The sequence below is a fragment of the Haliotis cracherodii genome, unplaced genomic scaffold, assembly GCF_022045235.1.
Source record: "Haliotis cracherodii isolate W230 unplaced genomic scaffold, xgHalCrac1.p SCAF_4, whole genome shotgun sequence".
Lineage (NCBI taxonomy): Eukaryota > Metazoa > Mollusca > Gastropoda > Lepetellida > Haliotidae > Haliotis > Haliotis cracherodii.
In genome coordinates, this window is record NW_027266297.1 from 60,253,488 (window position 1) to 60,266,714 (window position 13,227).

General features: G+C 39.4%; 1 protein-coding gene across 1 annotated transcript; it reads left to right on the plus strand.

Annotated features, from left to right (window-relative positions):
* The first annotated feature begins 9,197 nt into the window (after nucleotides 1–9,197).
* On the plus strand, nucleotides 9,198–13,227 carry LOC139478341 (multiple epidermal growth factor-like domains protein 10). Its single transcript, XM_071260775.1, has 4 exons — nucleotides 9,198–9,255; nucleotides 10,447–11,463; nucleotides 11,866–11,941; nucleotides 12,624–13,227. The coding sequence occupies exons 1-4, from the start codon at nucleotides 9,198–9,200 to the stop codon at nucleotides 13,225–13,227; spliced, it is 1,755 nt and encodes a 584-aa protein (XP_071116876.1).

Here is a 13,227-nt window from a genome sequence, read left to right on the forward strand (position 1 = left end):
AACAATCGACTTTGTATGTGTGTGTGACGGATTGCGCCAGTATGGCAGAGTACGTAACTTTTTCGCCTGGTATATTCACCATTTATGATATGATTTAGTCGGTAACGTACAAAGGACTCTGTTTTGGCAGATGTTTCTTTTGATAATGAAAGGGTTTTGTCGCTTATACTTAAAACATGATCTTGCTGAGTTTATGTCTCTGTGCAATATTACTGATGGTGGGGTTATACAAAGTTCACTCTCTCACTCATTTCAGTCGCCATATTTTGATACCAAATACAAATATTATCGTAGTACTGAATATTTCCTGAGAATTCTAATTTATGTTTCTTACTCTTTAATTCTGGTTATGTGTTCGTAAAAGTGCCATATGCACACACCAACTTTGTTTCATATATTATGATAACATCAAAATAGTGAGTGAATGAGTTGGGTTTAACGCCGCTTTTAACATCATTCCAGTTATATCACGGCGTGTCAGCCTAATGTGGGAGGAAAGCCCGAAGTGATGTAGGTCTCAGACGTTTACCACTTCGGTGAAACCCACGAGCACGGGTATGGTGCTGACAAACCTAGAAAATTCTAAATTTCATTTGGTGTTTTGGCAGTTAAGAACAAGATGTCTTGCCTGGACAGGATAAAACACATATTCTTCACATCATTAAAAAAAATAGGGAAAACTATAGTCCCTTTCTGTGCATTATCGGGTGTGTGTGTGTGTGTGTGTGTGTGTGTGTGTGTGTGTGTGTGTGTGTGTGTGTGTGTGTGTGTGTGTGTGTGTGTGTGTGTGTGTGTGTGTGTGGTATATATCTTTGAGTGCCCTCTTGGATTCCAGTTTCTCTTGTTAATAACAGGACACTTGTTTGTCCAAATTAAATAAAATGTGAGAGTCTATGTTGTGGTAAAACGGATAATTGTTTGTAACAACACTTTCCACTGACCAAGGGGATGGGGTCTATCCCGATCGTGGGGTATATGTTCTAAATCCAATAACATTGCATAGCTCTGTTATGAACTGTGAGGTAGTCGGCACGGTGCTCTGTCGGGTGTCTTTTAGACTAGGATTGTGGACTGTAAGTGTCCACCACATCCATTCGAAAATCCAAACCTTTAGATTTGGATACAATCACACATATTTTAATGTTGATACACCAGCAGTTAAGAGAGAGTCAAGCAGTAAATTCAAAGCACTGGTAAAATGTCATCAGCATTAGCTAAAATACCAATAATTGATTATCTACGTTAACAATCAAATCGTTGATAAACAGGTTGAACAATAGGGGTGATAGGAGGCATCCTTGGCGTAATCAACACTTGACACCAAACCATGAAGTTGAAGCATCATTAAACTATATCAGCTTTTGTAGCTAAAATACTTTAATTAAACTCTCAATAAACTTATGCACCAAGATGAATGAGACTAACTATTCTAATGCACGTTTAAACTTACAACAGGTATAGTGAAGTAAAAAAATGTAACCAGTATTGACCAAAAAGTCTTACCATCCAGTTTAAAGATATATATTCAAACAAATTTCATTTCACAAATGAGAAGGATAAAGGATATGCTTTGTTGTAATTACCCTCAAACCTTTTCAGTGAATTATTCCAATGAAACTCTAATCAGGCTGCAAGCGCCTAATGGGCACAGCAGGAATACATTACACTCAAGGTCACCTATACAGGAATAGAACTGTAGTTTGTAGATCATGTAGACACAATCATAGGTTTTACATGTACGAATAATCACTGTCAATAGTTATAAATTATGTGATACTGTGTCAAAATTATCAAAACTATAGTTGAAGTCATCAACAAAATAGTAAAACGTGTGGTTCGTAATCACAGGGATATTGTAAATAACAACATGAATGAATTAAGTGTATTGATAATGTTAACATCTCACAGGTATAGAATATTAGGTTGGAGGAGTTGCCTCCCTTCCATTTGAACCTGTGGACATATACTGTTACCAGTGACTGTTCTGTCCCAACACAGGCTGTGTGTTACGATGGGTGGTTGTCTTTTCGCAATTGTTAACGGGTATAAGTTTACATTGTAAATTGTGAATGAATCACGGTAAAGTGTTTAGTTTTGTTGACATCCGGTATACAATATGGAGGAGGTACCTTAGCTTGGGCAGTCGGGAGTTCAGGTATATATTATAATCTTAAAAAAGCATATCCATGTATATAGGGCAAAACTGCTGAAATGACAATTTTGAGTCATGATAAAACTCATATGTATCTTCCCAGCATTCAGACTAAGAAGCTTACCAGATATTTTAGTTAAATATCTTAGATATTTAACTGTGCTAAATGCATATGATACATTTTAATAAGTTTTAATAATTCATTGCTAATATAGATACACTTATTGTTTGCAGTTAGATGTCGGGGCTTAACTGTAAATGTGACGAAATTAAAGTTGGTTTGATAGATTAAGAAAACATAAGATATAATAAAGCCTTATTATTTGGTTTACAACGTACGAGATATCAGTTAAACAATTTACAATATGTATGACACACACACATACGCACACCTACTCACTCTAATATAAATAAATAAATAAATAAATAAATAAATAAATAAATAAATAAATAAATAAATAAATAAATAAATAAATAAATAAATAAATAAATAAATAAATAAATAAATAAATAAATAAATAAATAAATAAATAAATAAATAACCCCTGCTTCACATGTGCCTGTGTCGGGGTGTTCAGTCCCCATTAATAGCATGATTGCATGAACTTCACACATTATGCATGTCTGAGTTAAGGTATGATTAATTATACACAGTTGCCAGACATGAATCTAACAAGCTATTTTTAGTTCTGTCAAATGTATATTTTGGCCTGACATCTAATAGATCTTCTGTTTTACCAAGGAGTAATGTACTCTGAAACCACCCCAAACGGTTGCGTGGTCAAATCAAACTATACAAGATGCTTTGTGATGAGCAAAATGAATTTCGAAAATAACGTTCCAAAACTGGGCGTGAAGCAGCGTCTCGGAAAACAGACGCTAGTGCGTGAGTGAGTGAGTGAGTGAGTGAGTGAGTGAGTGAGTGTGTGAGTGAGTGAGTATGGTTTTACGCCACTTTTAGCAATATTGCAGCAATATCACGGCGGGGGACACCAGAAATGGGCTTCACACATTGTGCCCATGTGGGGAATCGAGCCCGGCTAAATTACAACCGACTTGTATAAAAGGCAACGTGCATAATGCTATAATAATTTAGAAGTGTTGGCAACTGTTGTGTGAGGATTGATGTCCAGTGTGGATTACGCCAAGGATGCCTCCTGTCAAACCTGTTATTCAATCTGTTCATCAATGATTTGATTGTTTCTATCAAGGAATTGTCTGTGGGCGTTAACAATGATAAACAATGTTTTAGTGTAGCTGATGCAATCATACTTTTAGCAGAAAATGCCCGTGATTTGACACTCTGAACTGCTGGTGTATCAACAACTATTCGGAGGAAACACCGTCCTTTGTACAGAAGAGTTTTTGATGGCGAGCCAAACCAGGAGATGATAAATCTACGTATTGACGTAGTGTTCTGTTATATCATTACCCAAAATGTAACAATAAATTGAACAAACCTTTATCTTCTCTTACACAGGATTGATGTATAATAGTCAGGACACTAATTTCTAGGGCATATATAATATAATATCTTATTTACATGCACCGCTTTACACATGTGTACAATTGTTTGTTGTTTAACTACGCACTCTAGTCTAGCCATTTGACAGTAGTATGTAGTGAGTGAGTGAGTTGGGTTTCACGCCGTTTTTAACGGTATTCCAGTTATAGCACGGCGTGTCAGCCTAATGTGGGAGGAAACCCCGAAGTGATGCAGGTCTCAGACGTTTACCACTTCGGTGAAACCAACGAGCACGGGTGTGGTGCTGACAAACCTAGAAACATAATCAGGGCGAACCGGGATTTGAACCAAAAATCATAAGTTTCTGGCGTGCCCAAGGGACGCAACTCTGCACAGCGAATCGCGGAGCCTTAGACGACTCGGCCATCCGTGCCCCCTAGCGTCAGTCTGTAAATAATCGAGTATGGATCAGTCAGTCTAGTGATTAACATCATGAACATCAATCTACGTAAGTGGGATACGACATGCATCAACCAATCCCAGGGGTGGGTGGTATGTCTACAAATTTGATCAAATGCATATGTTTGTAAACATGTCACATGAATGAACTTGGTACAATTGCGACATTCACATCAAGTCTAGATGTATTTTGCTATAATAATTGAGAAGTGTTGGCAAGTGTTGTGTGAGGATTGATCTGCTTCATGGTTTGATGTCAAGTGTGGATTACGCCAAGGATGCCTCCTGTCATACCTGTCATTCAATCTGCTCATCAATGATTGCTGAGGTTCATTTTGACAATTTTGTAAATATCACAAAAAATGATTTCCACCTTCTCCGATAGGCGAGAGACACAAGGTACATGTGTCCTTACTACATGTCTTCGTTACAATGCATGGCAAGGAAGCGGGAAGGTGAAACGTGTTCAGCAGAACACAATGCGGTCACTTCCGTGTCAAACGTACTTTAGTTTCTCACATTTGCTGCTACACATTGGTAAGTCACATGTGCTTTGTATGGAGCCCGTCAGAGTACCAGGGTAGAACAGGTAGAACAAGAACCGACAAATGAGCATCGGGTGATTTCCGGGGTTTTATTCAGTTGTACAATCGATTTTGTATGTGTTTGTGACGGATGGCACCAGTATGGCAGGGTACGTAACTTTTTCGCCTGGTATCATCACTATTTATGATATGATTTAGTCGGAAACGTACAAAGGACTCTGTTTTGGCAGATGTTTCTTTTGATAATGAAAGGGTTTTGTCGCTTATACTTAAAGTATGATCTGGCTGAGTTTATGTCTGTGTGCAATATTACTGATGGTAGGGTTATGCAAAATTCACTCCCTCACTCACTTCAGTAGCCATATTTTGATACAAAATGCAAATATTATCGTAGTATTGAATACTTCCTGAGAATTCTAATTTTAATTTCTTATTCTTTAATTCTGTTTATGTGTTCGTAAAAGTGCCATATGCACACAACAACTTTGTTTCATATATTATGATAACATCAAAATAGTGAGTGAGTGAGTTGGGTTTAACGCTGCTTTTAACATCATTCCAGTTATATCACGGCGTGTCAGCCTAATGTGTGAGGAAAGCCCGAAGTGATGTAGGTCTCAGACGTTTACCACTTCGGTGAAACCCACGAGCACGGGTATGGTGCTGACAAACCTAGAAACATAATCGGGGTGAACCGGGATTCGAACCCACAATCATAGGTTTCTGGCGTGTCCAGGGGACGCAACTCTGCACAGCGAATCGCGGAGCCTTAAACCACTGGGCCACCCGTGCCCCCCTAACATCAATATAGGACTATACACTACTTAAACTCGCTTTAATGTAAACTGATACACAGTCGAAGTACATGTGGATCATGTACGGTCCTCTTCCTATTTGTATTAAGTGAATAGAGATTTGTATCAAACTATAATGGTTAGTGACGGAATTGGTAGTATTTCAGTTTTATTTCTTCGTGTCGGCTTGATCAAGGTCTTAGTCTATAACAGCTGAGGACCCGTGAAGATCCGGGGTAGAATAGGTCTTCAGCAACCCATGCCTGCCGTAAAAGGCGACTATGCCTATCGTAAAAGGCGACTAACGGGATCGGGTGGTCAGGCTCGCTGACTTGGTGGATGCATGTCATCGATCCCAATTGGGTGTATAGATGCTCATGATATCAATCACTGGATTGTCTGATCCAGACTCGATTATTTACAGACCGCCGTCATATAGCTTGAATATTGCTGAGTGCGGCGTAAAACAACCAACCAACCAACAAACCAACTATAACTGCTGAGTAGCAACACCGCACACATATTTCAGCGTCATTGTCCCTTGCAGTTTCTTTGTACGCTGTCAAAGTTGTCATAGTCATTTCATTTCTAGAAAGTAACACAAAGTGTGTGATATTTTACTGCTCAAATATATTCACGAGTATCATTTGTTAGATATAAGGGAAAATAACTCAAAAGTTATAATTGAAATTATCTCAACTCAGACAAGTCCTTATAGATCGCTACTTACAATTGTCACAGACTTTTAATCATCATTATGGCGTAAAACTAAATAGAGCGACAAAATTATTTCCATAATCATATGGAATCTCTGCTAAAACAGTCTGTTGTATGACTTTGACTATAGCATGTGTTTATGAATCACTATCAACCTGTAATGATACCAGATATCTGTGAAATGGTAAAAACCGTCGGAAACCATCACAAACACATGCAAAGGCAATTCAATTGATCACCTAAACAAACACAAGAACATATGGCATAAGTCAAAATAGAGAACTGCATCTCACATAAATTTGGTCAATGATGCGTCAAATTTGGAAATGTCCTCCACATTTTGAAAGCTTTTTGAAAGTTTTACTGCCACCTCAAATGTTGTAACCTTGATCAAACAACTTCCGAGCAAGAGTCGTATGACACGCTTTGAAATCTTGGTAGAAAGAGCTTGCTCGATTGTATCTCAAAACTTGTGAAATGTAAACACCAAAGGCTGTTTGTATTCGGAATCGTACATTCTATTGGATATGGAAAGGGTTTTGTTGCTTTAATCTTTATGATTATGGAAAGGAATTTGTCGCTTTCATTCATAATTTTAGATTCGTCCGCATCCTGTATGTGAAAGAAGATCGTGAAACAATGTGTGGTGTGACAGTTTTCATGACAAGGACATATTTTGGTTACCACAACATGTACAACTTCCGTGTTCGTTTACGATACATCAAGACAATAGGAACCTTTCTCTAATCGACTCCAGTTCGCAATATTGTAAGATTGTCGGGTAATCTCTTGTAGATTATGACCAGTTTCCTGTAGCAAAAGATGCATGTGTTCATATGATTGGCACATCTTGATTATTTGCCAGTATTATCATTGACGAAGTGGTACGCAGACTTTATCGTTCTACAATCACAAGCCACCTCAAGTATGTTGACACATTTTGTTTGATGATCTATTGCCTGCCTTGGGGTAAACATTGACTGAACAAAGCAGTAGTGTTTGCTCATCTATTGCCTGATTGCGGTAAACATTGACTGAACAAAGCAGTAGTGTTTGATGATCTATTGTCTGCCTTGGGGTAAACATTGACTGAACAAAGCAGTAGTGTTCGATCATCTATTGCCTGCCATGCGGTAAACATTGACTTAACAAAGCAGTAGTGTTTGATCATCTATCGCCTGCCTTGTGGTAAACATTGACTGAACAAAGCAGTAGTGTTTGATGATCTATTGCCTGCCATGCGGTAAACATTGACTGAACAAAGCAGTAGTGTTTGATGATCTATTGCCTGCCATGCGGTAAACATTGACTGAACAAAGCAGTAGTGTTTGATGATCTATTGCCTGCCATGCGGTAAACATTGACTGAACAAAGCAGTAGTGTTTGATCATCTATTGCCTGCTTGCGGTAAACATTGACTGAACAAAGCAGTAGTGTTTGATGATCTATTGCCTGCCTTGCTGTAAACATTGACTGAACAAAGCAGTAGTGTTTGATGATCTATTGCCTGCCTTGCTGTAAACATTGACTGAACAAAGCAGTAGTGTTTGATGATTTATTGTCTGCCTTGCGGTAAACATTGACTGAACAAAGCAGTAGTGTTTGATGATCTATTGTCTGCCTTGGGGTAAACATTGACTGAACAAAGCAGTAGTGTTTGATGATCTATTGTCTGCCTTGGGGTAAACATTGACTGGACAAAGCAGTAGTGTTTGATCATCTATTGCCTGCCTTGCAGTAAACATTGACTGAACAAAGCAGTAGTGTTTGATCATCTATTGCCTGCCTTGCAGTAAACATTGACTGAACAAAGCAGTAGTGTTTGATCATCTATTGCCTGCCTTGCGGTAAACATTGACTGAACAAAGCAGTAGTGTGTACGCTACTGGGGATGGCTGCAGCTTACATTCTGTGTAACTCACAGTCACTTGTTGATTGTGTGAAACAAAATTTATTCTTCTCATTTCTGATTTCACTTGTAATTGAAAAATTGCTATGATCCATACCCAGTATCTTATCTGGATGTGTTCGTGACGTCCTCTGTAAGAAGCAGTATGGCAAGATAGATGGTTTCGATTTTCAGCCGTGTTTTTTAACCTTCATATCCAGCAATATGTCCCCAGCTCCAGTGTATTTATTCCACATTTGTCAGTTGCTAAGAGCATATATACTTTATTCAAATTTAATGGGACCGCATCCGTGGTCTAGTGGTAGAGCGGAAGGTCCGGGATTCGATCCCCGGCCGCGTCATACCAAAAGACGTTAAAAGATGGTACTTGTTGTTACCCTGTCTGGCGCTCGGCATTAAGGGGCTTAATCAAGGACTGGTCGGCTCGGAGTCAGTATACTGTGTCTGAGTGAGGTATTCATTGATACTGCGGCATGGTATCTCAGTGAGCTAGCACTATAAATCGGCATCAGTCCGGACTAGTACAAGCAGCCACACACACGCACACGTACATGCATGTCGCTATATAAGTGCAATAATCTTGGACGCGACGTTAAACCCCATTTCAACCCACCTACACCTCACCTCAAATTTGATGGAAAGACACATGATGCTTACAACGGAGCTTTTCATTCAAGAACCTGGTTAAGTAATTCGATGCATATCATGCTATTTGACCATTTATGAGGAACTTTCACAGTGAGTGAGAATTGTTTTACGCCGCTTTTAGCAATATTCCAGAAATATCACGGCGGGGGACATCAAAAATGGGCTTCACACATTGTACCCATGAGGGGAATCGAACCCGGGTCTTCGTTGTGACGAGCGAACACTTTAACCACTAGGCTACCCCGACGCCCCACCAGCGGTGAAGACCATGCTTGGATGTATACCCATTTCGTGAAAAACTTGTGTGTTTACTGATTTTCAGTGTTCTATTCACATAATTTTCATCACTTAATTACATTTTACTTCCTATGGTATCTGTTATTCTATGGCGTTTACGTTTTAAATTAATTCACTTCCCGTGGGATTTCACATGACAATCGTATTATACATTATCGAAGTGTGTATCGTAGTGTATAATATTTCACAGGTATAGTTTCCTGATACAACAATGGCCACACAATCTGCAGTCATTGCTGTCACCGCTCACATCATCGTGCTTACCCATGGTAGGTATCACTCTTCCGTTCACAATTTTACTTACTTTGAACGCAGCAATAATATAGTTTCAAATTGTTTGATGCCCTTATGTCTGACTATATAGAGATTATTTGCACACAAGAATATAATTTCAAATTGTGTCATTCTTGAAGTATTTTAACCTCGAGGAGTAATTAAAGAAACCGCATCAACAAAGAATGCGAACCATTAATGATAAAGTGCAGATAGTTTACCTGCAAACAAAACCCACACACATTGGGAACCCACGAGCACAGGTATGGTGCTGACAAACCTAGAAACATAATCGGGGCGAACCAGGATTCGAACCCACAACCATAGCTTCCTGGCGTGCCCAAGGGACGCAACTCTGCACAGCGAATCGCGGCGCCTAAGACGACTGGGCCACCCATGTCCCTTCATAGCATTGATGTGTGGAGATTAAGATTAGTTCTTAGTGGCTTCATTTGCATATTTATCGGCTCCTGATCAAGTATATGTCACTAAGAGACAGGTCACACTTTAAACACTTTCCATTCTGTCATAATTTCTATTTACAAGTATATTTCATATCATTCTAAGTAGAGGAAAATGGCAAAATTTAGAATTGGTAAGGAATAGAAGGATCTTGGTACCATAACTGAGCATGAACTAAATCTTATAAAGACGACATTTACCATAAATGGGACACAAAGATTGTCTTTTTGATGTCGATACAACTATTATTTTCCTGTTTTCCTGTTAAAAGAGTGTTTCGCACAGAACATCATAACTTTCAACTTCCTCTGTTGAAACCTGTCAAAAATAGAGAGAAATAATTTATTGTAATTTTGAACACGAAATTACCGGCAGCTATTACGAAGAATATATATTTTGATATACACGGGAAACGTATGTGTCGAAAACAAAAGAGTTTCGCAAGATACCAGTTCGTATCAGACTTCTCAGATAACTTAGCTTGCTCAAGTGCAGCACTTGCTACGATATTTGTTTAACAATATGTATATTTCAGCCCTCGTATTTGTTTTCGCTGCTGGGAATGTTATGCTTGAAAACCCTTTTAAGTTTCTATATTTTGATATTAAAGCTGTAGATGGATTGTAAGTGCTTTTTGGTTAGGCAAAGCATCCTGAAGTGTTTGAAGATTACAAAAAACATGGATTTATATCCTGTGTATTCAGTCCTTCTGTTCCTAATTCCAGCCTGCAGGGATCCCACAAATTGTATCAAATTAAATCATGTTGATACAACCGGCAAAACTACGTGTGAGCTCGGGTGTATTGATGGATGGTTCGGCGACTGCTGTCGGCAGCACTGTCTCGACAGGTGCATTGCTTGTTCCTCCAGAAGTACACGTGAGTGCTCGAAGTGTGAATCTGGTCGTTATGGAATCCGATGTGAGGATCTCTGTGGGCAGTGTAATAAGGGCAACTGTTCCATCAATGGGACATGTCATGATGGGTGTACTCCTGGCTTCTGGGGAACACGCTGCAGCAATTCGTGTTCTCAACACTGCAAGGATGAAGGAATGGACAGTCCCTGTGAACACCATACAGGACATTGCATCTATGGTTGTGAGGACGGATACTTTGGGGGATCCTGTGACGCCATGTGTCCAGATGACTGTGAGGGGTGTAACAGTACAAGCAGAGAGTGCCAAGTATGTGAGGGTGGCCGATGTGGCACAGGATGTAATGACGGGTTCTATGGCATTGAATGTAATCAGTCTTGTCCACAGAACTGTAAGCAGTGTCTTGATTCAAACACAACATGCAAGACTTGCTCGGATGAGGATGGGATGTGTTCTATAGGTTGCATTCATGGTTCCTATGGCCCGACATGCAATCAAACATGTCCACAGAATTGCAAAGACTGTAACGAATCAGATGTAGCTTGCCTAAAATGTGGAAGAGAAGATGGAGAATGCTTGCAGGGGTGCATGGAAGGGTATTATGGACGCCACTGTCAACACACGTGTCCTGAGAACTGTCTTCAGTGTAACACGACCAGGGACTGTGATGAGTGTATGGTGTCTCAGCGTGGTAGTAACTGCACCCTGTTGTGTCACACGTGTCCTTCCGTGCGTTGTCTACCTGATGGTAACTGTACCTTGGAGTGTAAAGACGGTATTACAGGAGACAGATGCGACATCACAACTGAGACAAAGGTTTCACACAAAGACGTCTTTGGCTACATCTCTGAGCTGATAAAGAATAACGGTCAGTCTCATGTAATAAATACTTTAGGCACATTATGTGTTTTCAGAGTTCGACATCGTAAAAAATCCTTACGCAGTCTCATTAAATCAGATCTTAGTTCTCGTTACACAAAGATCTGTGGACATCCCATGTCAGAACGACCTTTCATCTGACCAATCAGGGCATCGCTTATCAGATCATGAAAGTGACAGCTGGAATGTGATTTTTGATCATGCAACCTCGAATAATAAAACACAGGGTACTCGTAACGACAGTTATGGGCTTTAAGCCTGTATTCATACAATCTTGACCATCTATTAGCCATTCCGGGCTGTTCTTTTTTTCATTTTTTCATTTGTATCACGTGTCTTTATATGTACCAATGTACAGAAAATAATGCATTGATGTACGTGATGTTTTCAGAATATTTTCTTCCATTCTTGGCAAGTGCTCTTGCCTTGTTCATAGCCCTGTGTGGTTTCCTATTTTGGAGATGCAGGTTTGTGACATATATTATCCATACCTTTTTCGGGTTTAATGTGTTTAAGAGTGGCATTAACTTAAGCCAATCATAGAGTAAAATAAATAAATATCATAATGTAAGATGACGTTGATGTTTGCTTTTTCAAACATTATAATTTAAGAGATCACGTGGCCTGAGGGAAATTGTTATCTGGCAAACTTTATTCATGATTTGTGTTGCACTTTATCAAGGAATACAAAGAAACATCCTAACAAAACAGCTTAGAGAATATATTATATGTCAGTAACATGACGATAAATGAAAGTTGTGTTTTGAAAGTTCTATGTTCATCAATTAAATTATTCTAAATCATTCAGTGTTCAGCATTCAATCTTCAGCATTCGGTGTTCATTGCGAGATTTTTTTGAGGCACTGATTTAGAAGGGGGATAAATTTATGACAAGGAGTATTGTTACTATACATACACAAGGTTTCAGGACTACTTCTTGCCACTTCATCAGGTGTCCTGTTCTCCCACCGTGTCATTTACATGATGAAGGGGCAAAACGTAGCCCTGAAACTTTGTGTAAGTGATAAAAATAAGTTTTTATCAATAACATTCCTTGTCATAAATGTTCAATGCATTTTGCTGCTAAGAGACTGAATATGTTGCAGCAAGAGTATTTATTGTATTTCTCATGTTTGTCTTTACAACTAGGAAGCTCCACCGAGACAGAGCTGCCTTATTACCTACATGTGGTTACTTAGACGTGATGCATTCCACGGAAGAAACGGTCCAGAAATCTGGAGACATTTACGACGAAATAATAGATGAAGACCTGCATATTGACCATACCGAAATGAAGCCATTGTTCTTATCAAGGCCAAAATTGCCAGCACCTCCCCATGCAGGTTCAACTGATGTCGATGATGACTACACAGTTCCCACAGACACTGGCATCCAGGTGGTTACAGTATGTCAGCAAGGACCTTCAGGGTATATAACGCCAAGGCAAAATCTCTCCGGTGAAGGTGACTATCCGGAGGCTCCTGCAGCTGTCAGTGGAAATGTTCCTGGTGGAACTGACAACAGGACTGTCATACAAAGGGATGCCCCAATGGAACAGAAGGTCGACCTCAGTACGATATCAGCCAAAGTGGAGGTGGTTACTTTAAGTCAAGCTATCATACCTGGAACACGTCGGATCACGGAGGATTCTTTAATCTTAAGAAAATCTGATGAACCAAACTCCCTGGAAATGAGCTTGGTTTCAATGGTTAATGTTGATTCTCAGTGCAATGAAAAAGTGCATCAACAATGA

Bases quoted from the DNA above. Each gene is read 5' to 3' on its own strand.
- LOC139478341 (XM_071260775.1), top strand. From the start codon at position 9,198: ATGGCCACACAATCTGCAGTCATTGCTGTCACCGCTCACATCATCGTG. The intron at 11,464-11,865 runs GTCAGTCTCATG...TGATGTTTTCAG, and splicing joins TGAGCTGATAAAGAATAACG to AATATTTTCTTCCATTCTTG. The intron at 11,942-12,623 runs GTTTGTGACATA...CTTTACAACTAG, and splicing joins TTCCTATTTTGGAGATGCAG to GAAGCTCCACCGAGACAGAG.